This window comes from Mesoplodon bidens (genome assembly GCF_964165515.1).
Source record: "Mesoplodon bidens genome assembly, chromosome: 14".
Lineage (NCBI taxonomy): Eukaryota > Metazoa > Chordata > Mammalia > Artiodactyla > Ziphiidae > Mesoplodon > Mesoplodon bidens.
The window spans coordinates 19,025,714-19,053,270 of record NC_138170.1 but is presented as its reverse complement, the minus strand read 5'-3'; the positions used below and the strand labels follow the sequence as shown (position 1 = coordinate 19,053,270).

The 27,557-nt window shown below is 45.7% G+C and overlaps 1 protein-coding gene across 1 annotated transcript in view; it reads left to right on the top strand.

Annotated features, from left to right (window-relative positions):
* The first annotated feature begins 216 nt into the window (after nt 1-216).
* The window catches only part of CREG2 (cellular repressor of E1A stimulated genes 2), a 47,512-nt gene continuing 20,171 nt past the window's right edge, over nt 217-27,557 (top strand). The window contains exons 1-2 of the mRNA XM_081253491.1: nt 217-675; nt 2,869-3,038. Of these exons, the coding sequence (XP_081109617.1) occupies nt 268-675; nt 2,869-3,038 (578 nt within the window). The 5' untranslated portion in view covers nt 217-267. The remainder of the gene's footprint in view (nt 676-2,868; nt 3,039-27,557) is intronic.

Genomic DNA, 27,557 nt, shown 5'->3' with positions numbered 1-27,557 from the left:
GCCGAAATTTGAACGCCCCCCTGTCTGGCTGCAGAAGCCTTGCCATCCAGCGGGAAAGAAGCGCCTCCCCGGGCCCGGCGCGCAGAGAGGACTGCGCACCGGCTCTGCCGTGCGTGCGGAGCCCCACCTCCCCACGCGGCGCACGGCTGCGAGGGCGGCCCCGGGGCCCCGCCCCCGGGCGCCTGCGGCGGGGGCAGCTGGTCCCTCTCCCGGCCCGCCGTCGGGGGCCGCTGCCCGCGGTCCCCGGGGCCGGGCGCGCCCCGCAAGATGTCCGGGCGCCGCGGCCGGCAGCCCGGGCCCCGCCTGTCCTGGCTACTGTGCTGCAGCGCCCTGCTGTCCCCGGCCGCGGGCTACGTGATCGTGAGCTCCGTGTCCTGGGCCGTCACCAACGAGGTGGACGAGGAGCTAGACAGCGCCTCCACCGAGGAGGCGCTGCCCGCGCTGCTGGAAGACTCGGGCAGCATCTGGCAGCGGAGCTTCCCGGCCTCGGCGCACGAGGAGGACGCTCACCTGCCGCCCCCGGAGGGCACCGCCCGCGCCAGGCCGCCCCCCGCGCCGCCCGGGATGTTCTCCTACCGGCGCGAGGGCAGCGCGAGGCTGCGCCCGGGCACCGCCCGCTTCCTGGCCCACGCCAGCGCCTGGGGTTGTCTGGCCACCGTGTCCGCCCACGAGAAGGTAAGCCACCCGGCGGGGAGCGGCGTGCAGGGGACAGGGAGAGCCTGGGTCCACTCCCGCTCTCGGATCCAGGTCTAGCAGACGTGCGCTGGGGGCTGGATCGGCGTGAACAGCGTGTAATTAATGCAGCCAGATTGTGCTTCGGTTACCCTGGCACCCTGGCAAAGGCAGGAGGGGTGGGGGGGTGCTGGGGGAGGGGACGACAAGCAGGCTTCCTGCCAGGTGGTCGGGGACCGAAGCGCAGTCGAGAAGCGCAGTCTTGAAATGGCCAAAGAGGTGTGCAAATAACCAGCTCCCGACCAGAGACCTGGACAAAAGAAGCCAGAGGCGCCTTTGGCATCACCGAGTAGCGCGTCCAGCCCCTGCCCGCCCATAGACCAGAGCTGCCCCATCACTTACCCGAACCCAAGTGGGGACCGGGGCTTTGGTGGAAATTTGCGTTTTAAAAAATGGAATCCAGAGAACTGTTCTGGAAAGGAGATTTATTGTGTGCAGCGAAGCGTGTAAATGTTGGAGTGACAGCGCTGTCGTCAGCTGCAGCTTTCATTGTTTCACAGATGTTTTACTCACCTGTTAGACATGATTCCACCTGAAGTGGAAATGCCGTGGATACATGATGAGGATGTAACATCCATACGTGTACACCCTCCAGAAAGCTTTTAGGGCTGTTAAGATGGATGTAAGGGTTTTATTACAGGGCAGTAATTTGAACTCCTATTTACTTCATGCAAAAAAAAAAATACTGTTTTATGGAGTGTGTAAGTCATTGGCCAGGGGGAAGGTTCTGGGCCTGGCTCTGGGTCTCACCAGCTCTGAGACTGTGGCCAAGTCAATGGGTTCTCCACTTTGCTTTCCTCTTCTATGAAATTAAGTGGTGGACTAGGTAGTTTTGAAGGTCCTTTTTTGCTTTGAAAAAAAAAACATCTAAATGACAACTTTATTTTGATGAGAAATGATCCTAAGGTCTTTCACAGCTTCCAAATAGTTCTTCACAGCTATATCTTATGCTCCTAAGGCATACCTTCAGAAGCTATGAAGCTTAAATATGAAGCTGATCTTGGTTTAAAACACAGATCACTTCAAGCAATTAAAACTCTAGTGCCAGTGTATTCAAGGTATTATGACTTTCAACATCCCTTTTCTTAGCTTTGTTAGTAGTTCCCTTTTCCAGTATTGGCGTATACTCCAAATGCAATAAATGCAGAGAACATTTACTACGTGCCTGGCATGTGTGCAAAGCATGAGTCTTTGTGAGTGACCAGCTGAAAAACAGGATCTGGGAATGACATATTAGCATTTTGTAGGATTTCTTAACATTGGGTTTTCTTAAAGATTAAAACCACCCCCTTATCACAATTCTACACACTGTTGTCATGCGACACTTCAAAGACAAAGACAGCCCTGAGTTCTGAGCTAAGTAACAATGAGCAACGCTCTGTGAAGGGTAAAGGTCATGATGCTGGACCCAGCAGGGCTTGGAAAAAACCTAAGAAGTATTTGTGTACATGTCTGAGAATTTCATCTGCTCTACTGGGTGATCGTGAGCAAAAAATTGGTTTAGCATGTTAATGTGTCTTCCTTGAAGCTAGAAGGATAAGAAACCAAATTCCCATAAGTTGCTGAGTTATACTATTAAAATATTATTGATTACAATTTAAAAATGTGACTAATAAGTGAGAAAGTGGTGTGACCCTAAAGGAAACAATAACAGAAAGTTCCTGGAGTCCAAAGACCAGGTAAGATGTTAGGTTAAGACTTAGATTCTATCCCCAAAGTTGCCAAAAATATGGGGGAGGTGGTGAAGGCAGTGGGGCTCCCAAGGGCTAGCTTGTGAGAAAGGTTTTAGTGACTCTCCACCCTCCCATGATTTTCATTGCCTTTCCCCCAAATAACTTTCAGTTTAATAGAGTGTATTTGCTATGTACCTGCCGCTTCAAGAATAATCCCCTAACCATCCCTTCTCTACAGATGCCACTGCTAAGCTCCTCTATAGAAATTCTGGAGCCATCGCTGGGTGAAGTGGGCAGGTTGGGAACCACTTTGCTTTGATTCATGACCTGTCAAAACCACGGTGATGCCATGCTGCCTTCGCACCCCCAATGCTATATTTCCTGGTCAGAGACACAGACTAAGCTCCCAGCTCAAGTCAATCCACAACCCTGCATTGAAAAGGCCTTTTTTGGTGTTTGTTAGATCCCAGGACTGCCGTTTGGGAACTGCCTGCCGGTCAGTGACGGCCCCTTCAACAACAGCACGGGGGTTCCTTTCTTCTATGTGACACCCAAGGACCTCCTGGTGGCTGATCTGATGAAGAACCCCGTGGCCTCCCTCCTGCTGCCGGAATCCGAAGGAGAGTTCTGCAGGTAGGCAAGGGCCTGGCCTCCCCCATCCAGGTCCTCTGCACATGGCAGGGAGGCTGTGGCTTTAACGGGGCCCTGAGATGCAAAGCAGTGTCTTTGCCACTTGGCCAGGGGGCAGGTTCTGGGCCTGGCTCTGGGTCTCACCAGCTCCGAGACTGTGGCTAAGTCACTGGGTTCTCCACATTGCTTTCCTCATCTATGAAATTAAGTGGTGGACTAGGTAGTTTTGAAGGTTCTTTTTTACTTTGAAAAAAATTATTGAAATGACAACTTTATTCTGATAAAGTGATCTTAACTTCTTATGCGGCTTCCAAATGGTTTTTCACAGTTATATCTTAGGCTCCTAAACGCATCTTCAGAAGATACAAAACTTAAATATGAAGCTGATCTTGGTTTAGAATACAAGTCATTTCAAACAATTAAAAGCCTAGAGCCAATGTGTTCCAGATACATTGGCAATGTATGTTGTAGAAATGTATTTTCACATGGAAAGAGTATATATAGCTGTGGAATCAGATCAATAGAATTCTATCACTCACCAAGCTGTGCGATTTGGGGCAAGTTATTGAACCTTTGGGAGCCTCAGTTTCCTCATCTGTAAAATGGGAATAGCAGTTTCTACCTCCTAGGGTGATGGGGAGAGTTGGAAAGATTTGCAGCGTCTTGTACAACACCGGGTGGGTAAATGGTAGCTCTCTTTGTTACGGCAAAGGCGGAGGTGGGGGAGGGGAGGGGAGTGAAGGAAGAGCCATTGGTTTGTCTCCAAGGCACATGCAGCATAGAATCTATTTATTGTTTTTCAAATTCATTTCTACCTGCCCCAGTGAGGTGTGTGCAATAAAGACCCAGAGTCCCTTAAGTCACTTTCTCAAAAACTCTCTCAAAGAAAGGACAGTTGGGCAAAAATGGAACACTGTATCCAACACCGTTGTCTGAAATCAAAATGTGGAGCTTGAGGTCCAATCCTGCCACCGCCGTGTCTCTGTGCCGAGCTTGGGGAGGGTGGGGGGCGGGACGCACATGGGAGGGCACCCCTGCAGGAGTAGCAGGGGCAGTGGGGGACCTTGGGCAAGTCCCTTCACCTGTAATGTAGTGATGCTTTAAGAACTGGGATAAGATACCCCCAGCTCCAAAATGCTATGACTCTTTATGCAACATATGAAAAACATATTAAGCAAACAAATATGTCAGTTCTTTGAGGAGGGGAAGTGGTAATAATCAAAGCAACAATGCGCCATAAAATGCAGCCTGGATAGGACCCTGTCGCTTACCCCTGGGAGCTGATGGGAGATCCATCCATCCGGGTGGAGGCAGTTCAGCTGACCCAGTGCCCTATCGGGGATGGCAGGAAGCCAGGAAAAGGAGTGCCTCCTTTTTTCATGGAATAGTCTCCTTGTTCTTGGCCAGTCAAGCTTGCTGTTACTAGAAGTATATTCCCAGATACCTTTCTAGACGTCTGAGGTGTTCCTCATTCAGGCAGCCTAAAAGCAGCCATTGTGCAGGGCATGTTGATCGCCGACCCCAGAGCACAACTGTCCCTGGAGGTGGGCACAGAATACAGAGCAGAGGATGTACCGCAGCACTCAGGTTGTGGAGGGAATCGTCTCCTGGAAGGTCCCAGGCAGCCATCAGCAGGAGCTTGGGGCCATGAGAAATCCAGCTTAGAGAGGCCCTCTCGGGGGCTGGGGCTGGGCACGCTTGGGGCCATGTGTGCAGACCCTCTTCACAGCAGGTCGCGCTTGGAGTTGCAGGCCTCCGTGCAGCACACCAGGGTACCTGGATGAGGCAGCTCACGGCCGGAGGGGACCACCCAGCCCCACCCCACCCCCCAGGGCCAAGGGCATCAGTATCCCAGACCCTTGTAACTCTGGCCTGGAGGAGGAGGGGTGAGCCACCACCCACTGGTACCCCTCTATCTAAGCCCTCATATGAAACTCTAACTCCCTTGCACTGTGGCAGCTTCTGAAGTCTTAAAATATAATGTAAATAAATATCTACAAAATTAGCTGTGGCCTTAGTAAGCATCACGCCTCAAAGCAGGGATTATCAGATAGTGAGGCTTGTTGTCCCCGCAGGGTCCACTACTTTCCAGGACCTGCTTCAGCCCAGGTGTGATTCATCTGCCTGATGCTCACATTCCAAGTGCAGCATCACCCTGTAGGTTTTGCCTCCAGAATCTTGGTAATGTTGAGCACAGAGACTTAACAGGTCAAAGGTGGGCAAAGAGCAGAGCCCTGAATTGAACCACGCTCCTCAGGCCACGGGAGCCTCAAGAAGCATCAGGTGGAAACGTCCGTGGCTAAGAACTTCCCTGACAAGCACCTACATGAAGTTCAAGGGGCCGCCTGCAAGGCTGCAGGAAGCTGCTCCTCCTGCCTGATCCCGGCCTGCAGAGATTCCCACAGAGCAGGGAGATCCAGAAAAGCACCCACTTTTCACGAAGATGATAGTAAATCAAGGACACCTGATCCTTTGACCTTTGGAAAACATGAGAATCACCTCCATTCTCTGAAGTAGGTGTTCTTGTGAGCTGCAAACTTGCAGCAGCATTTTTACCATCAGATCTGGTGCATTCTGTGCGCTCATGTCCCTCTGCCTGTCTGTGCATTGGGGTGGAGGTGGATTTTCCCTAAGCGGGAAGACAAAGCCAGGACCAGCCCTGTCTACACGATGCATCCTGAGACTCCTGTAGGCCTGGGGGGCCATGTTTGTCTGAGGAGCCCTCAGAGCCTGAACCATAAACCAAGGTCAGACGGAGAGGAAGCAGCGTGGCCACTGACGCTCTGAGAGGAGGAAAGAGGTGCCTTCCCAGCCATTTCCTGCAGGGTCCACTGGGCACCTCAGCTGCAGGCCTGCCTCTGCATCCAGCAGGGTTAGCCCTGGTTCCTGCAGAGTCTGGACTGGGGCAGTCTGGTGAGCTCGGCCTCCACCGACAGGACATAGCTTGAGAAGGAAGCCGTCCAACAAACAGGAGCGAATGTAAGTCTGATTCCACTGCAAGGGCAGGCTGAGCTGGCCCTCTGTACTTTAGAGCTCCATTGGGTGTACAGGACAATTGTGTATATAATGTGTATGTGTTTAATAAGCAGATGGGTGGACAAGACAGAGAGAGAGAGGGGGATGATGATGATAGATAGATAGATAGATAGATGTGTGTGTGTGTGGTTTCACATATTCAACTGTTATCTATTCTGAGAACATACACTACAGTTGCCCCCAACTGGTCTCCCCAGTTCACTCTCTCTCACCTTGACTTCATCCTCAATCCAATATCTGAAGTAATATTTCAAAACCCATATAAGACCCTGGGATTCCCCTGCTTAAACTCTTCCATTAGGAAAAATAGCAAAATCCTGAATATGGCCTAGGAGGCCCTGCCTGGAGGACACCTGCCTCCCTCTCAGAATAAATAATAGTGACTAATCCTTTGCTGATTGACTTAGTATGTGATTTATTTATACCCTAGTTTTATTAAGTAGAGAGGTTTAACCTGAAAACTTGTAATCTAAACTGATGTATGTGTCTGGCATACAGCTAAGAAATGCTTTTTTAAAAACTTGAGATATAATTGATGTATAACGTTGTGCATGGTGTTAATTTGATACATGTATGTATTGCAGTATGGTTATCCCTGAAGTCTTAGCCAACATCTCTGTCATGTCACATAATTATCATTTCTTTTTTGGGGTGAGAACATTTAAGATCTAGTCTTTTAGCAACTTTGAAGTTTATAATACAGTATTGGGGGCTTTTTTGTTGGTTTTTTTTTTTTTTGCTGTTTTTTAAAAATTTTATTTAAATTTTATTTTTTTTGGCTGCGTTGGGTCTTAGTTGTGGCACATGGGATCTTAGCTTCTGTGCTCGGGCTTCTCTTTAGTTGTGGTGTGCAGATTTTCTCTTCTCTAGTTGAGGCACGTGAGCTCAATAGCTGTGGCACTCGGGCTTAGTTGCCCAGCAGCATGTGGGATCTTAGTTCCTTGATCAGGGATCCAACCCACGTCCTCTGCATTGGAAGGTGGATTCTTTACCACTGGACCACTAGGGAAGTCCCTGTAACACAGTACTGTTGAATATAATCACTGTGCTGTGCATTAGATCTCTAGGACTTACTCGTCTTCTAACTGCGAGTTTGTGCATTTTGACCAACATCTCCCCAGTTCCCGAACCCCCAGGCCCTGGTAACCACGATTAAATCTCTGTTTCTATGAATTTGGCTTTTTTAGATGCCACATATAAGGGATATCATGCAGTATTTGTCTTTGTCTGATTTATCTCAGCATAATGCCCTCAAAGTCCATCCATATCATTGCAAATGGCATTATTTCACCCTTTCTTATGGCTGAGTAGTATTCAATGGTATATATAGGTACCACATCATCTTTATCCATTCATCTGTTGATGGACATTTAGGTTGTTTCCACATCTAGGCTATTGTAAATAGTGCTGCTGTGAACATTGGGGTGCATGTATCTTTTTGAATTAGAGTTTTCATCTTTTCTGGATATATGCCCGGGAGTGGGATTGCTGGATCATATGGTAGCTCTATTTTTAGTTTTTTAAGGAACATCCATACTGTTCTCCATAGTGGCTACACCAATTTACATTCCCACCAACAGTGTAGGAAGGTTCCCTTTTCTCCACACCCTCTCCAGCATTTATTACTTATAGACGTTTTGATGATGGCCATTCTGACCAGTGTGAGGCAGTACCTCATTGTACTTTTGATTTGCATTTCTCTAGTAATTAGTGGTGTTGAGCATCTTTTCATGTACCTGTTGGCCATCTGTATGGCTTCTTTGGAGAAATGTTTATTCAGGTCTTCTGCCCAGTTTTTGATTGGGTTGTTTATTCTTTTGATATTGAGTTGTATGAGCTGTTTGTATATTTTGGATATTAACCCCTTGTCGGTCGCATCATTTGCAAATATTTTCTCCCAGTGCATAGGTTGTCTTTTTGCTTTGTTGATTGTTTCCTTTGCTGTACAAAAGCTTTTAAGTTTGATTACATCCCATTTGTTTATGTTTGCTTTTATTTCTTTTGCCTTTGGAGACTGATCTAAGAAAATATTCCTATAATTTATGTCTGAGAATGCTTTACCTATGTTCTCTTCTAGGAGTTTATGGTGTCATGTCTTTTTTTTTTTAAATTAGTTTCTGCTTTATAACAAAGTGAATCAGTTATACATATACATCTCTTCCCACATCCCTTCCCTCTTGCGTCTCCCTCCCTCCCACCCTCCCTATCCCACCCCTCCAGGCAGTCACAAAGCACCGAGCTGATCTCCCTGTGCTATACGGCTGCTTCCCACTATCTATCTACCTTATGGTGTCATGTCTTATATTTCGGTCTTTAAACCATTTTGAGTTTACTTTTGTGTATGGTGTGTGCGGGTGTTCTAACTCCATTGATTTATGTGTAGCTGTCCAGCTTTTCCCAGCACCATTTGTTGAAGAGACTGTCTTTCCTCCATTGTTATTCTTGCTTTCTTTGTCGAAGGTTAATTGACCACAGGTGTGTGGGTTTATTTCTGGGCTCTCGATTCTGTTCCGTTGATCTACTTGTCCATTTTGAGGGGGGCACAGTCGTCTTGACTCCCATCTCAGGGCCTATGGAATTAGGTGCTATTACCCCGTCCTTCTTCCTGGAGAAGAAAACTTGGAAAATAAATCAGACAGGATGATAAGTAGAGAATGACTTACAGTACTGAAAAAGGACAGGATAACCAAGGAAAGTTTCTGGAGTGTCTTACCTATTCAGCACCTCGCTTTGTGCTGGAGAGGGAAGGGGAAATCTGCGGGCCTTCTGGCTTCACGGTTAGCTGGAGTCAAGATAGTCCGAGAGTGGAAAAGACAGAATAAGTGAGAACAGCGTCTAGATTGCTACAGGGAGGCTATAAAGAGCAAACTCTCACAACTTAGAGTAGTGGAGTGACTTTCAATTCCATGGAGACAGAGTGAGGGTGACAAACCATAATGATCTGGACAGCCTTGCCCCTCCCCCAGCCCAAAGAGGAGAACCACTTGGGGGACAAGGCTTCATAGTTTGAAGGAGCTCCGAGGTGAGTTCTGACACTGCTTCAGGTTAGTTAGGACGTGGGGTGGGTCTGATACGCGTTTCCTGGGTTTCCAGTGAAGGCTGCTGAGAACCGCGGTCCAGCCCCCGGATGAATTCACATCTTTTTTTTTTTTTTTTTTTCTGACCAGAAAGCTCTTTCCTCAGGTTCTCTCATGATTCCTTTCTCTTTTCACTCAGGTGTTTTTATGAATATCTCCTCCTCTGAGAGACCTTTTTTAACCACCCAATCCAACAGAATATTTACTTTATTATTCATATAATTGGCCCTGAATTATTTCTTCCAGCAATTAGTAATCTACTAGTCTACTATACATTTACTTTTTATACCTATGTTTATATATTTTTTAACTCCATCTCCCTAGAGTCAAAAAATAAACTTTTTGAGGGGAGAAATTTTATGGGAGCAGGAATTTTTCCTCTGTTGTTCAGGACTATTTTTTTAATTTCTTAGACTCATACTGGGAACATATGCGAGACCCTATAAACATTTGTTGAATAATATAATGAGATGAAGAAGATTCTCAGATTGTCAGTTGATTTGAGGTGATATTAATTTACTGAGCACCAGTGTGCAAAGTTTCATACAATTTATTAAATAAATTATAATTTAAATATTAAAGCCTATATCTTCAACCAGAGAGTAGATTTTTTTAAAAAAACCTTCTTGATTAATTGGTAAAATATTTGGTGAACATGAGGTGTTATTTAGTTTATTTTCAAATTATCCATAGGTCATGAGGTATTTTCTTGAAGATGTAAAATTTACAGGCCTACATAAAGTGTTAATACATACTTGAAAGTTTACATTGATTTGTAAAAATATTTATCATATAATCTCTATAAATTCAGGGACTGTGTTTGATCCTGTTGGTCAGAGACAGTATAACCATTATCATCTGGGTGCATATTTCTACTCCTCCACACATAATGCTCCTACTACTCTCTACAACGGGTGAGACAAGCTGGAAATCCTCTGGGGAGTGGTTCTCTCAATGATTCAATAAATATATAGTAAGTAGCTACTATATGCAAGACAGATATAGTGGTACATAAACATTCAAACATATTTGTTCTTATGGAGCTTACCTTTAACTGGAGGAGAAAAAAAACCAAAATAAATAAGCAAACTATGTGTTAGGATAAATGATAGCAAGCGCTAAAGAAGTTAATGGCAGTCTGTGCATAATGGAAGAGGCTGTATGTGTACCCAGATCTCTGTTTTGTTCCCAAATCCTTGTTTCTTCTATTACATGAAATGGTGTAAGATAGAAATTACTGTCTGGTTAATAATTAATAATGCTTCCTTCTGTTTGGTTGCTTCCTTCAAAAAAGGATGATGAATTGAGGAAAATCCGTTTCTTTTGAATGGCCTGCAGAGAATCTTTATAGAATTTACCCTGATGTCACCTGCATCTTGACTTTGAGACTGTAATTACATTAGTTCAAAATCTGTTGCTATTGAATAATTTAAAATGCGATGGATATGCTTGGGAGAGGTAATAATGACACATGGACTCATGACATATTTACACGGATATGAGAATGTGCTGTGGTTAGATTCTGCTGCTGTCATTGGCAACTAATGCATGTCCAGAAAGGGAAAAATCTGATTTCAGAAAATGACAGGTGAAGTTGTCCTTTGAGATCTCTGTTTCAGGAAAGCAGTTTTGTATGAGGCAAACTTAAAGCTTTTGGCAAACTTTCCAGAGAAATTTCATTTTATCAAGAGACTAAGTACTCCAGGATTTGTTGCTACTCAGTTTAACTAGTTCCTGTGTTTATTAACGTGTGACTGTTTCTTATATCTCTGATATGCAGCCATTTTCTTATGTATTTTATAGCCAGGAGCCCTTCACTATGATTTTTGGTGTCTGTTATCCCAACCATTTCATTTTTCTCACCAACTTCAGTAATAGCCAGATTCCTTTTTATCCTAAGTCTAGGAGCAGAATGAAAATAGTAAAAAATGCCATATGAAAACCTGAATTCCCTAGGAGAGGTCTCTTTCTGATTTCTGATTGGTTGTCTTTGCCAATGATAAAGAAATGTACTGTCATTAAAGTCTGGCTGATAAATGATACTTTTTGGCAACACTGTTATACAGGCAATGGTGTCTTTTGGTCCATATCCGGTATTTCTCCTTGGAAGATCATACTTTGAATTGCAGCACCAGCCTTGGCTTCTTGTTTCCAGTTGAGCTATTTCACCTTGACGGCAGCATGAGATTGGTTCTGTCATTACTTATTAGAGATGTTTCAATGCTTCTGGCTGATTTCTGGCACCTCCTTGAAGCATTACCCTGCCCATCCTGGATGCTTCTGTTTCTTAGATGTTCTGCCCTCATCCATTTTCCTCACATGCCAATCCTGTCAGAGTTGAGTTTTCACGATCACTGTGTCAAATTTGAAGAAGCATATGCATCCTGAACCCTGACCAGTGGGGATTTTATTCTGCCTGCTGAGGTTGTGTGGGTGGTGTTTGCATTAGAATTCAGAAGCCGGCTGTTTTTTGTAAAAATTGCCGTTGGAATCTCTACAGGGATTGCATCAAACCTATAGGCTTTGGGTAGTATGGATATCTTAACAATATAAATGCTTCTAATTCATGAACACAGGATACTGTTCCATTTATTTGTGTCTCTTTCAGTTTATTTCATCAGCGTCTTGTAGTTTTCAGTAAAGAAATCTTTCACCTCCTTGGTTAAATTTAATTGTCAGCATTTTGTTGTTTTTATTCTATTATAAATGGGATTATTTTCTTTATTTCTTTTTAAGATAATTCATTGGTATTGCATAGAAACACTACTAATTTTTGGATGTTAATTTTGTATTTGCAGCTTTACTGAATTTGTTTATTAGATCTAACAGTTTTCTGGTGAAGCCAGGACTGGAAGACCAGTTAAAAACAACCTCTCAGGTGTTCCCAATTAGTCTTTCTGATTGATAAGGGCCAGGAGCTACACTCAGCAGTGGGTGGGGCTATAAATTATATCTTCAGCCTGGTGAAGCAAGGGAAACCTCCAAGCCTGGCAAGCCTTTTAGTCTGTGGTCTTGACGTGAGCTGACCTGCCCTCCAGGTTCCCTGGCCAAATGGTGCCACTGGCTTTGCTCTGTGGACTATTGACTCACATCATTTATAAAACAAAGTCAAGATTACAGTCTGAGCATGGTAGGAAGGGAGGTGGCTTTTCCACCTCATCATTCATTACATCCATCCAAACCAGAACCTACAAACATGTGTTGCCTAATTCCTGTTTGTTTACAGTTTGTTTTATTCACTTATTCTGTGTACCCCTTTGTGCTGTGATTTCTTCATTTAATTCATTAGATGAATTAGGGATGTGAATCTGTTTCCTAGCTCAGGTGAAGGTGACGAGTTGAGAAGAAGATTCCAGTTTGCGAGATTCACCAGCAATCAGCAACCTCTTCTTTCCCATTTCCTCTCCCTTCAACACATCAGCATGTACAGATGCTCCTGGGACTCAGTGAATTTATGCTCAGACCGGGGGACCAGTTGTATGGAGATTCACTAAAAACTGACTTGACAAAGAAAGCCCACTTGAGAAATTTCTCTTCCATTGAAACGTCTTTCCTTACCGAGCACGCAGGCCTGAATGCCGTGGGTTTAGGTTTTGCATCTTCTTGGCCAAAACAAAGCAAGCCCTCAGGACCAGAATGAACCACATTCTCCTGGCATAGGCTCATCTTTCGTGTTGAAGATCTAGAAATAAATGGAATCCAGAGGCTTTTCCTAAAATGAAAAAATGTTTTCATTTGATAGTTTGGACAAATGCTAGGTTTCTAGAAAGACAGAGTTGATTATCAAGAAAGGAAGATCTGAAGACGCTTTTTTCCTATGCCCCAAAAGGCTTTTAACAATAGGTGGTCGTGGCCGTTGCCATGGGTCACAGCCCCTTTCCTGTCCCAAGCCGAAAGCATCCCCGCCCAAACAGTGGTCAGAGCTCTAACTGACCAGGCCTCTGTGATTTGGCATCAGAGGAGATGCTAAGATTCTAGTTTTTAAAGGTATCTAGTTTCTGGGCTTCCCTGGTGGCGCAGTGGTTGAGAGTCTGCCTGCCGATGCAGGGGACACGGGTTCGTGTCCCGGTCTGGGAAGATCCCATATGCCGCGGAGCGGCTGGGCCCGTGAGCCATGGCCGCTGAGCCTGCGCGTCCGGAGCCTGTGCTCCGCAACGGGAGAGGCCACAACAGTGAGAGGCCCGCGTACCGCAAAAATAAAAAAAAAAGGTATCTAGTTTCTGAAGGGAGGTGCCAGACCATGACTAGACTGAAGCCCTGTGGGCGTATAGGACCAAGAATGGGAGCCTTTCAGAATGATGACCCATAAGGGGTGCCTATTACAGAGGCAATTCAGCGCTGAAGAATCACACATCAAAAGGTGTTGCTCACATACAGTTTCAGGCAATGTGCTTGAGCATAGATTCCTGCCCTAGCCTATGAGCAGGCCCTGCATTTTATAGGCATGTTGACAGGAGAAGAAACTGCTTTGGTGAAACAGGATAAATAAGAGGAGGCTGTTGGTGGGAGGGTGGGCCTGCCTTTATGTGCCGTTATGTGCCGTGGGCACCAGATGAACACTTAGCACAAACAACCAAATTGTATGCACTGAGTTTAATCCTTTTTTTCTGTGCTGAAAATAAAAAGTGATTCCAGAAATCTAAATGCCCGTTAGCCATCTCTATGTTTTTAACTGTTTTTGTCAGAAGAAAAGATATTATTGAATGATAGCTGAAAGCCTCAGCCCAGCCTAATTCCAAACGCAGGCTCTGCGAGTTGCTGCCTAGAACTGTGTGGAGGGCACCCTTCCATCATTTTTTAGATGAGCCCCGTCAAATGAACATACAGAATAAGCCTGTGCTTGCAGCAGCTTGCCTTCTAATAGCCAAGATGTATCTCACGTCCACCTGGGACATGATGAGCATTTCAAAGTACAGGGCCCAGCCCTAATCAGATAAAGACGCTGAGTTCAACTTCTCTTCTCTGAATTTTGTTCATTCCCCTTGGAGGCAACATATAAATCTAAATAAATTGCTCTTTGTCCAGGTTCATGTCACCTCTTCTCCTATGCCCACACATTCCTGTAATCACAAAGTTAACATTAACTCAAGTAACTTTTATTTATTTAAATTTATTAGTTTAATTTATTTATTTCTGACTGTGTTGGGTTTTCGTTGCTGCACGCGGGTTTTCTCTAGTTGCGGCGAGCGGGGGCTACTCTTTGTTGCGGTGCGCAGGCTTCTCATTGCAGTGGCTTCTCCTGTTGTGGAGCATGGGATCTAGACACTCGGGCTTCAGTAGTTGTGGCACATGGGCTTAGTTGCTCCGGGGCATGTGGGATCTTCCTGGACCAGGGCTTGAACCCATGTCCCCTGCATTGGCAGGTGGATTCTTAACCACGATGCCACCAGGAAAGCCCTCAAGTAGCTTTTAAAAGAGCTGTCTGGGGACTTCTCTGGTGGTGCGTGTTCGAGCCCTGGTCCGGGAAGATCCCACATGCCCCGGAGCAACTAAGCCCGTGTGCCACAACTACTGAGCCTGCACTCTAGAGCCTGCGAGCCACAACTACGGAGCCTGCGTGCCACAAATACTGAGCCCACATGCCACAACTACTGAAGCCCATGCACCTAGAGCCCACGCTCCGGAACAAGAGAAGCCACTACGATGAGAAGCCCGTGCACTGCAACGAAGAGTAGCCCCTGCTCGCCACAACTAGAGAAAGCCCAGGTGCAGCAACGAAGACCCAATGCAGCCAAAAATAAATAAATAAATAAATAAAATTTAAAATAAAATAAAAGAGCTGTCTGGGAATAGTCAGAGAACCCCGCACAGAGAAAGCTTAGTGAGCAGATGTTTGAGTATTCTCTTCCTTCTTCTACTCATTTCTCTGGCCAGCTCGCCTAGCAACCTGCAACCACTTCTCTCTCCCTTATTTTGTTTCAGCTCCATGAATTTTTGTCCCCATGGTTCCCAGGGGATCCATTTCATGAAGCCACTGATGATTGCAGTTTCTCTGTCCTTATGTTACCATTTTCCTACATCTTCCAGCTACTTCTTGCCATCCAGTTCACAAATGTTCTACTTACCTGTTAGACATGATTCCACTGTGAGCTGAAATGACATGAATTGACAATGAGGTTGTAAGTCCCATAAATATACACCCACCAGAAAGCTTTTAGAGTTGTTAAGATAGATGTAAGCATTTTATTACAAGGCCCCTAGCCTCTGGCAGTCACCAAGTTATCTTCTGTCTCTGTGGATTTGCCTATTCTGGACATTTCATATAAATGGAATTATATAATATGTGGCTTTTTAAACTTAATTATAATTGATTTACAATATTGTGTTAGTTGCAGGTGTACATCTTCAGGTTCTTTTCCCTTATAGGTTATTATAAGATACTGAATATAGTTCCCTGTGCTGTACAGTAAATCCTTGTTGTTTACCTGTTTTATATGTAGTGGTGTGCATCTGTTAATCCCATACTCCTAATTTATCCCTCCCCTTCCCTTTCCTTTTTGGTAACCGTAAGTTTGTTTTCTCCGTCTGTGAGTCTGTTTCTGTTTTGTAAATAAGTTGTATTATTTTTTTGGATTCCACATGTAAGTGATGTCATATAATATTTGTCTTTCTCTGTCTGACTTCACTTAGTATGATAATCTCTAGATCCGTCCATGTTGCTGCAAATGGCAATATTTCATTCCTTTTTTTATGACTGAGTGATGGTTCATTGTATATATGTACCACATCTTCTTTATCCACTTATCTGTTGATGGACACAAGTTACTTCCATGTCTTGGCTATTGTAAATAGTGCTGCTATGAACATTGGTGTGTATCATGCAGCTTTTGTGACTACTTTCTTTCACTTAGCACAATGTTTTCTGGGTTCATTATGTTGTAACATGTATCAGTACTTCATTCCTTTTTATAGACAAATACTATTCCATTGTATGAATATGCCACATTTTATTTATCCAGCCATCAGTTGATGGAAATTTGTTTCCACATTTTGGCTATTAGAATGCTGCTGTGAGTATTTGTATGTAAGTTTTGTATGGACATATGCTTTCCATTCTCTTTGGTATATATCTAGGTGTGGAATTGCTGGGTCACATGGTAACTATATGTTTAACTTTTTGCAGAACTGTTTTCCTCAATGGCTGCACCATTTTATATTCCCACCAGCAATGTATGAGGGCTCCAGTTCATCCACATTCTCGCCAACACTTGTTATTGTCTGCCTTTTTTATTTTAGCCATCCTAATGGGTGCAAAGTGGTGTCACATTGTGGTTTTGATATGCATTTCCCTAATGACTAATGGTGCTGAGCATCTTCTTATGTGTTTATTGGCTATTTGTAAATCTTTGGAGAATTGTCTATTCAAAGCCTTTACCTATTTTTATTTTTTTATTTTTATTTTTTAAAATTTATTTATTTTATTTATTTTTGGCTGTGTTGGGTCTTCGTTTCTGTGCGAGGGCTCTCTCTAGTTGCGGCGAGCAGGGGCCACTCTTCATCGCAGTGCACGGGCCTCTCACTGTCGCGGCCTCTCTTGTTGAGGAGCACAGGCTCCAGACGCGCAGGCTCAGTAGTTGTGGCTCACGGGCCTAGTTGCTCCGCGGCATGTGGGATCTTCCCAGACCAGGGCTCGAACCCGTGTCCCCTGCATTAGCTGGCAGATTCTCAACCACTGCGCCACCAGGGAAGCCTCTACCTATTTTTAAATTGGGTTATTTGTCTTTTTATATTAGATTGTAAGAGTTCTTTATACATTCTGGATATGACCCTTATCAGACATATAATCTGCAAGTATTTTCCTAATGCATTTTAATCTAATTTTCTCTTCTTCTGTCATTGGAAGAAACAGAAAAACTAAAGATTCAATATGACATTCCAATTGTACATATTCTTTGTCAATGTCCATTTGCTTCTTCCTTTTTTTTTTTTTCTTTCCCTAACTTTTAAATTTGGGCTTTTTTTGTGTTTTTTTTAAAACGATTTTTTAAAATTGAAGTATCTTTTGCTTCTATAAGCTGGGCTTTCCCCATGAGAAAAACACACAATTGAAGTCACTTTCCTGAGATAATACAGAAGTATACCTGAATTATCTAGTGTGTAGAAATACTAAGAAAATGTCTGACCAAGGAAAAAAAAGATTTTAATCGGCTTACGAAGGGATTTGAGAAGGAAAGCTGATACTGTAATAATGTAAAGACAAAGTAGGAGATACTGATAATGAATTCAATTAAACATTAATTGAATTAGGCATCCTTTGTACAAAGGAATGTACTAAATATGGCATTGAGAATGAGAATTTGTCCTTCAAATGATATTCATTGAGCACTTCACTAATGCCAGACATGCATAGGTAAGACTTAGGAGACACAGGCGCCTCCCTGCTTATTTGTCATCCGTCATTTGAATCCAGAGAGTGAGATCTAACATGTGACCCCATATATAAAGGGCCCCCCTTTGTTAAAACCATGCCCTTCCACAACAGGGGAGGAGTAGAATTCCACGTTGAAACTGTGATGTCCACCAGCTCAGCATCTTTGCTTCCTGTCTATCCATCCACCTCTCCATCCTTTCCATCTCAACCAACTCAACCTGACTCGGCCTTCAAATGTAAGATACTAACCTCCTGAAAGTTCCTTCCATTCTTTACTGCTCTATTCCCATCTTAAGCCTGTGTTCCAATTTTCTAGTCCCAGTAATTGTTCCCCAGGATGCATTTCATTTTCTGTCTGACTTTCTTTCTTTTCACTTGTGAGGACTGCCTGGGTCTCAGCCCTTGGGCCCAGACCCAGACCCCTCCCTCCGAGAAGACCACTCGGCCCCCTTAGTCTTCCAGGACAGGGGGTGTTTGCACACGCACCCCGCCCCTTGCTGATCCTGGTTCACTCACTTCCTTTCCGCCTTTTTCTCCTGGTTGACTGAGCTGCAGGCAAATGTGACTCATGCAGCAGCAAAGCTTTCCCTGTAAAATGGGACAAGACTCCAGTGTACTTAGAAGTACTTTCAGCCAGGCAGAGCCCTGTCCATCCACTCCTGCCTTTCATTTTCCAGGTTAGGAAACTGAGGGCCTGAAAGCTGGAAGACAGACGAATGGATAATACGGTATTCAGTTTCCATAACATCCCCTGTCTCCACCGCACCGTCTCTGCAGCTGGCGCTCCTCCTGGCCCAGCACCCCCTGCCACCCGGCTTCCGCTCTCCCTGTCGACCCCTTCTTTCCTTTCAAGTGAATGAAGTGGTCCAGCACCAGGCAGCTTCCCCTCTTCTAGTTCATCGTTTGCTGCACACCTCTCAGCAAGGTAGACAATAGGATTTTGGAAAAGAACAACTGAACCTTCAGTGCAGGGATGGGGATGCTAGGTAATGTGTGTGTTACACGTTAGACTAGAGAGACAGCCCCTGGATGCGCTGTGATGCGGGATAAGGAAAAAAGCAGAGCGCACTCTGAGGGTTCCTGTGGTCTGTGCATGACTCTGTGGGCAGCTGCTGTCCTATTGCTTTCTTTTTTTTTTTTTTTTTTAGGGGGGGCTGTGCCTCACGGCATGCGGGATCTTAGTTCCTGGATCAGGGATCAAACCCATGTCCCCTGCAGTGGAAGTGCAGAGTCTTAACCAGTGAACCACCAGGGAATTCCCTGCTGTCCTATTTCAGCATCATCCAGGCTGAGGCCAGGGGGACCACGGTGGAATTAAGATTCTCAGGTGGCCAGAGCTGAGCACTGCGCCCTGCCGGCCCAGGGCGGGGTCTCAGCTGAGCTGGCAGATGGCAGAGGGAGAGCTGGCTGGATCATGGAAGTGACTGCGGGGCAGCATCCGGTCAAGAGGCCAGCAGTGCCGGGGCGGAGCTGCCAGGGCACCCCAGCCTGCACCCCAGAAGATCATCAGGTGGTGGGGATGAGGGGTCAAAGGATCCGCACAGTGACTCCACGACCCCATGGTCCCAATCTGGCTGCTAGCTCAGGGCCTGGGAACAAACTGAGGTTTGATTGTGGAACCCTCTGGCCTGGGAACAGGACCAGGTTTGATTGTGGAACCCTCTGGCCTGGGAACAGGACCAGGTTTGATTCTGGAACCCTCTGGCCTAGGAACATGACTGAGGTTTGATTCTGGAACCCTCTGGCCTAGGAACATGACTGAGGTTTGATTCTGGAACCCTCTGGCCTGGGAGCATGACCAGGTTTGATTCTGGAACCCTCTGGCCTGGGAACATGACTGAGGTTTGATTCTGGAACCCTCTAGACTGGGAACATGACTGAGGTTTGATTGTGGAACCCTCTGGCCTGGGAACAGGACCAGGTTTGAATTTGGAACTGCCTGGCAGGCTGCAGAGTAACTAAGCCATACTTGGGAAGCAGCCTGAGACCAGGAGAGACACCAGGTTTGCTTGTAAAATGCAGACTCCTGGGCTCCAGCTGTCTCTGATGAAGGGGGCTTAGAATCTGCATCTTCAAGGAACCACTCAGGAATTCTTAACACATAACTTAAGTTTGATAACTACAATATTAGAAGAAAGCTTCTGATTTGAGTTTCATCAATTTGACTCCTAAACCCACCAATTAATACCTACCTGGGGACTTCCCTGGTGGTGCCGTGCCGTTAAGAGCCCGTGCTCCTAATGCAGGGGGCCCAGTTTCGATCCCTGGTCAGGGGACTGTTATAGATCCCACATGCCGCAACTAAAGATCCTGCATGCGGCAACGAAGATCCCGCGTGCCGCAACTAAGACCCAGCGCACCCAAATAAATGAATGAATGAATGAATAAATAAATAAATAAATAAATAAATAAAAATACCTGACTGGCCTGAACAACTCACTTAACTTATCTAGGCCTCAATTTCCTTAACCCTAAAGTGGGAATAACAGTACTCCCGTATGCTGTGGGAATGAAATGTTTCAGTGAGTGTAAAGTTTCCAGCATGTGGTCGGTACTAATAAGTGGTAGTTACTGTCATGAACAGCTGTTTCCTCTGTGCAGGAGTTGGGGTGACAGAGATGGGCAGAGGAGGAGAAAATTGCCCGTGCTCTATCTACACTGCATCCCTCAGAAGCATAAGAGCGATCGTGTAGCTGGCACTTTTTCTGTGCCAAGCAGTGTTCTAAGCAACAGAGACATATAACCCATGTGACCCTTTCAAGATGCTCATGAGAGAGGTACTATTGTTAGCCCCTTTTTACAGATGAGGAAACTGAGGCACAGAGAGAATGAGGAACTTGTACAAGGGCCCACAGTCCAAGTTCTAATTGGGGGCTGAGATTCAATCCCAGACACCTGGGCTGCTCAGCCCTGCTGCTCCGCCGTACCCCCTGCCCCCTCACAGCAGCTGCCGCCTGAAAGCAGGGAACCTCCCCACCTACCTCTCAGAGGGAACTGAGTCAGAAGCTGCAAAATCTACAAAAATACAGAAACGTTGTCTGTTTTAAGTTGTTCAAATATAACTTCCATCGTGTGAGGTGCACTGAGATAGAAGCAAGACATGAAATCTGTTTTAAATTCATACAGGTGCAGGCTGGCAGTCTATTGCAATAAAACATCCATTTCAGCATCTACTGTGTAGCGAACTGTGCTAAGCAGTGTTAGGCACAGAGATAAAAGGCAATAGTAGCCCCCCCCACCTTTGAGAGGAGGAAAAGGTTGAGGGACACACGTGGAAATCCTTCTAGAACAAGCTGAGCGTGGTAGATCCTCCAGGAGACGTTGGCCTGGAAATGGTTGATGGGGAGAGTCTCTCATGAAGGAGGCTTGGCATCTTCACTCTCTCTGCTCTCCCTCCTGTACCCCATCCGCTCCCAAACACTACACTTACATGCCAGGGACTCCCAAGCTTATATTCCCAGCTGAGACCTCTCATCTGACTTCCAGACCCCAAATCCAGCTGCTTCCTGGACATCTCCACTTGGACATCTCAAGGACCCCTCGAGCTCAGCCTCTTCCTCCTTCCCCAGAGGGCTCCTCGTCCTGGGCTCCCTATCTACTTGGCTGTTCAGAGCAGACCCTTGGGTACCACCATTCACTTCTTCTCCTTCTTCCACAACCAGTCAGCTCGGTCCAACTGGTCTACCTCCCAGACCTCTCCCCCAGTTGACTACTTCTCTCCAGCTTGCTTCTCCCCACCCCCTGGCCCAAGACTCTACTATTGCTCACCTGGACTCTTTAAATACTCCTGACCAGTGTCCCTGGATGCCTGTTGGCCCCTTTCCAACCCACTTTCCATCCTAAAACTGGAGATATCTTTTCAAAAAGCACATCTCATCATTCCATTACCCTGCTTAAAATTCTTCAGTGTTTTCCCATTGCTCTTAGGATGAAATTTTAACATCTTAACATGGCTTCTGAGGCCTCTGCGGTCCACCCCTGGCAGTGCCAGTGTCTGTGGCATCACCCTTCCCCTTTGTCTTTGTGCTGGCCCCAGTGGTCTTTCGGCTCTTTTCTGCCTGGGGACCTTTGCCCTTGCTCTTCCTTCTATCTACGCTGATTTCCCTGCCTTTACCTAACTAATTCCCACTCATTTCCTAGGTTTCTGGGTTGATATTATAACATGGAAGCCTGCCTATGTTTTGAGGGTCAGGAAACAGAGGCAAGTTTCCATGTTATCGTAGCAAGTGAATAAATCATGAATTGTAGAGCAGGCTGTCTGACGTCTGCCCCTCCTGCTACAATGTAAGTCCCGTGAGGGCCAGGACTGTGTCCTTCTGACTCTCCACCAGCGCCCCCAGAGCCTTGAACATAATGAGGCTGTGTTCAACTAATGTTTACTGCGTGAATATATGGAATATTTGAGTTAGGCGTTGAGGGATGGTATATAGTTTTCTATTGCTGCTGTGATAAATTGCCTCAAATTTGTGGTTCAAAACCACACAGATTTATTCTCTTACAGTCCTGGAGATTAGAAATCTGAAATGAGTCTTATGGAGCTACAGTCAAGGTGTTGGCAGGGCTGGTTCCCCCTGGAGGCTCTGAGAGGAGAATTTGTTTCCTTGCCGTTTTCACCTCCTAGAGGCCACCCACATCTCTTGGCATCTGGCCCCTTCCTTGCATCATCTAACCTGTCGATCCCGTTTCCTGGATCCTACGGCTCTGATTTTCCACCTCCCTGTCTAAGGACCCTTGTGATTTCATTGGGCCCACCGGATAATCCAGGATACTCTTCCCATATCAAGTTCCTTCACTTAATCATAGCTGTAAAGTCCATGTTGCCATACAAGGTAACAGTCACACGTTCTGGGCACTAGGACGTGGACATCTTTGTGGGGAGACCTTATTCAACCCACCGCAGATGGATATACCAGTCTCAGTGCATTTGCAAGTGTAGGTAGAGACATGGTAATTTATTCTAATGTATGCTAAGGCACTCATTGGTATTTTGGGGGAGTCGTGATCTTATTTATAATATACATGTTTTTCAAATGTAGGTATTAAAATGACTCAAACACGTGTGATAGTCCATCAACGAATGTTAATTTTAATATATTCTTAGCATGGCAGAATGATAGAGAAAGGTGAAAACTGCAGAGAAGAGGGTTATAAGTTGAGCAGTCTGCTTAATCGTGACCTGTCAGAGTGAACTGTTCTTAGCACCCCTGCCCCTCTCCTGCCCAGAAGTGGACCTAGTTCCCCCCTTTGTGTGTCTTGTCCCTTTGTGTATGACTGCCTGGGGTTTACTGAATCCTAAGATTTGATGCTGCATAAGAGAAAATCCGAGCCCAAGATGCGTGCAGAAATGTAGCACTCTGTCCTGTAAAGACATATGGCCAAGGCTTCCAAATGACGCAAACTTCATTCCAAGAAACTCAGAGAAGCCATGGATAAGAGCATTGAACTGAAGGGTGGAAAAGGCATCAACACAGCATGAACATGGACCAATTTGTTCAGAGTCTCAAAAACCAGAGTCTCAAAAACCAGAGGCTGGGAGGGTCTGCAGATGAACCCCAAATAACTTTCGTAGTTATTCCAGAACAGACCATCTTTTAAAATGGTTGTGCGCCCAAAAATGAGAAGAAGCAACCAGCTAGAGACAATAGAAGTTGGGGAGGCTGGCACGACGAAAAGGCCATCCCTTTCTTCGATAGGTTTTTTACTAGGTGATAAGTCAGGAAGACGATTGTCTGCTCACTGCATGTGGATTTCCCTGAGGCCCTTGACAGAAAGCCTGAGTGATACGTTCTTGTCGACAAGGTAGAATAATATGAACAAGGGATCGTAGTGCTGGGTAGGCTTCTGTCTCTCACGTGTAATACATTTGTTTCTCTTACACCTCATTTCACAAAGATGTGAAACTGTGGACGGATAGATGACTGGCTGGAGCCCCGAAGGTGTTGATTAATAGGAGGGGGGGCGCTTCCCTGGTGGCGCAGTGGTTGAGAGTCTGCCTGCCGATGCAGGGGACGCGGGTTCGTGCCCTGGTCCAGGAAGATCCCACATGCCGCGGAGCGGCTGGGCCCATGAGCCATGGCCGCTGGGCCTGCGCGTCCGGAGCCTGTGCTCCGCAACGGGAGGGGCCACAACAGTGAGAGGCCCGCGTACCGCAAAAAAAAAAAAAAAAAAAAATAGGAAGGGGTTTAATCTGAGCGCTGAGGAGGATGTTTCTGGTTCCTTGGCCATTTACAGCCCCTGGAAAGTGGTGGGAACCTGGGATGCCAGTGGAAGGATGCCAGTGGAAGGGTCCTGGGTTGAACCAACTAGGAGCTTGAGACACTGAATCCTGTTTGAGAGACACAGAAAAATTGTCAAGAGAAGCCAGAGCCACAGCCAGGAAAATGGTGCCAAGAAGGAAAGAGAAAACTGGGGAGGGGAATTAACTGGGACAGTGTGAGGCATTATACTGGTACGCCATAAAATAAAATTAGAATCAAATCAAATTTAATATAAACATTTAGATGAAGTAACATAACATAACATAACACAACACAACACAACACAACACAACATACACGCGCTTCCCCGGCAGGACGGAGTAGGGAGCGGCGGACGTGACCCACTCCTCTACTTTGTGAACCTTCTGCTCGAGCAATGAGGTCCATCCTGGATACTAAAGTTTTAACAAGAATATTGACAAGCTAGCAAGTCTGAAAGCAGCCAGACTGAAACAGGTCTTGAGAAATAGCTAAGTGCTTTCTGCACATGTCTGAAAGGCCAGGTCAGAAAATGGCAGCTCTCTTTGTTCTGATGTCGCCCTGGAGGTGGAAGCAGAACAGGTGGGTGGAAGCCACAGAGGCCTCACGGTTTCCTCTCCACTGCCACCCTCTTCTTACCTTCAGCATCGTGCAGACGGTCCATCCTACACCCTCGCTTCTCCAGCCAGGTTTTCACTTCCTCGGCCACACCCAGATCCTGTAGCACACGCCCCACGTCCGAATGTCCATTCTGAGCAGCCTACCCCAGCCCCTTCTCGCCTGAGTCACCCCTCTGCAGCATGCCTGGACCACATGGAGCCCAGCATCCTCTTCCCCGTCACCATCTCATCTCACCACGGTCAGCGCCTCCCGGCTCCCCTCCCCCTTCGCCCAGCTCAGACTCCAGGGTCTGTCTTTATAACCCACCCCCCAAGACCACCTGCAAGTTCTCTGCCCCTCTCCCTCTGAAGCACCCCTGGCTACATCCAACCCCGTTCAACCCTGATCGCTCCTCCTCCTGCACCCAGGAGGCTCCGAGTTACAGGAACAAATCACACGGCCAGGCTGACTCTCCCACTTTAAATTCATGAACAAAATCTTCCCATGCATTCCAACATCACTGGAAGATCCTCCATCTCCCACCAAGGCTCCTTTCCCACCCTCAGATTCACGCCTACTCCCTGCTTTTCAGACCAAATCTTATCCCCTCCAGTCTCTCTGGGTTGCAGGTGGCACCCACATTTCTTTGACAAAATGCAGAAGCCTCTGAGCCTCTCTCCTCTCCCTCCACGAGTCTGTAAATGTACCTGTGTCTGTGCCAGTGGGTCTCAAACAGAAGTGGGGGGACCCCTCCCCAGGGACATATGGCAATGTCTGGAGATGATTTTGGTTGTTACAACTTGGGGAAGGAGGGTGCTACTGCAATCCCGTGGGTGGAGCCCAGAGGCGCTCCTAAATATTCTACAACGCACAGGACGCCCCCAGCGCAATGAACTGCCCAGCCTCAAGTGTCAATAGCACCGAAGTGAGAAGCTGCTCGACACCAGCTGTCCTTCACTTACTAAGACAAAGCAGCACATCACTGTGTGTTCCCAAGTCAGGTCCGGCTGCTCGCCGCTCAGAAATCAATACTCGAGAGAGAGACAAATGTTGGTAGAAAGGAAAGTTGCTTTTCAGCAGGATGCCAGCAATCTGGGGAGATGGTGGACTCCGTGTCCCCCAAAAACCATCTCCGAAGACTGCTCGGCCATGAAAGTTTTTAAAGGGAAAAAAGGGAAGTAATCTCAGTTAATCATTGAGATAGGGCATCAGAGTGGTGCCACGCCCCACTGTGTGCAGGCTTGTCGACTTCCTGTGCTCTTTCTTTAGATGCTATCTTGTTCACACAGTTTGTTTGTGAGATTACTGAAGGGGAAGCTGGTGAAGAGATCTGGTCCTCTGTTAATGACTTCTTCATTTCCACTGCTTTGACCTACGGAAAGAGCCAAGGAAAGAGCTAACAGATTAGGCGAGGCGTTGTGTGATCAAAAGGTTTGAAAGGTGTGCTAGGGCCGGAGATGAGTAGAGCGTGGGGGCGCCTGGTTTGAGGTTAGTTTCGAGATAAAAGGGCCTCCTGCAAAGAGCTCTTTCCTGCAGAGCTGCTTGCATGGGGGTTCTGCTGTGTTTTGGGTGGCACAGTTCATTGTGCAAGGAAGTCCCATGCATCACGGGACATTTCTTCGGATTCCCGGTCCCTGCCCGCTAAATGCAAGTAGAGCCCCCAGCCCAGTCACTGGGACAAAGGTGCTCCACAGATTTCCCAGTTTTCCTTACAGGAAGAAACACTTCCTGGCTGAGAACTATGTACCTGGATCGGATGGTGATTGACATTGTATCCCTGTCACTCGGGGACTGCATGAAACAAATTTTTTTCCTCTATTTTAAAGAATCGAAACAAAGTTGAATATTTTAATGTCATTCACCCAGTATGTCTATGTGTATTGGCTTAACTTCCTAAATCCAAAAAGAACATACTGTCTGCTTTTCTCTAACATTTTTCTTTACCACTGAACACAAATACATCAAAATAAGACAGGCCTTTAAATGTATCATACTAACCAACAAGACATAAAGTGTTTGGGAAGGTTGAATGTCAATTTATTAGAAAAATGCATCCCTTGTGAAGCTCTTAGAAAATTGTAGCTCATAAAAATGTGAGTATAAAAAAAACTGTAGCAAAAGGAGGATTACTTATCTTAAAGGATTGCTCAAAGAAAGCAATCTTCTCATGTAATTGGAAGTCGTTTAAGCCCTCAACCACTGTCTCATTGTTTCCTTTATAGCCCCTGGGTCATCTAATCCACTTTTTTACCCACAAGGTGCTAGAGCTGACTGTTCTTTTATTTAATAGCATTCTGGAACGCCGGTATGAATGGGCCCATGCTTTGACACAGTATTGCCTTTTGGGTCTCTGCCTGTGGGCGTGAAGTCCTCTCCCTGTAAAAGAACAGACTCTTTTTATCTTTTGGTCCCTTAGTCCCCTGGCTTAAACTATCAAATTCTATATTAGATTCTGTTGGAGGAGGGACTTCCCCCTGGTGGTCCAGTGGCTAAGACTCCACGCTCCCAATGCAGGGGGCCCAGGTTCGATCCTGGTCAGGGAACTAGATCCCTTGTGCTGCAACTAAGACCCAGCACAGCCTAAATAAATAAATATTAAAAAAAAAAAAAAGAAAGAAAGTGGCCCCATCTGTTAATACACTTGCAAATAAAATCCTAATCTCGTACGGTTACAACCAGATCAGTTTGGTTACCCAGAGAAAAATAAGGCCATGACATAGAATTGAAGGCCAACAAAAGTTATAAAATCAATATCCCTTAGATTAGCTAGTTGAAAGCACATTTTGTTCTAGGATGATTCAAAGTGTTATTTTATTCATGATAATAATTTACTTCCTTTCAGAATTCCATGGAGAGATAGTAGATCATTATTTATTTTATACTGAATATAGACTATGAAGATTAAAACTAGCTCATGAATAAAGAAAATAGAAACCCTATATGTGAGATTTTATGTAATTAAGGTAACAATTTCTTGAAGAGATCATGGTCTGTTATGTAAATAAGTATAATTATGATAATTTCAAAAGCCGTGTTATTTACTCAGTAGTTTAACAGGTCCTTCACAAAACAGTCACTTTCAGAACTCAGGAGGGGTATAGCAATACTTGGGGAAAGAATGAGGATGAATATTTCAGGTGAATTTAAAATGTATTTTTTTAAGACAGACTTAAGGGTTTAAAGATATTTTTACACTATTTTT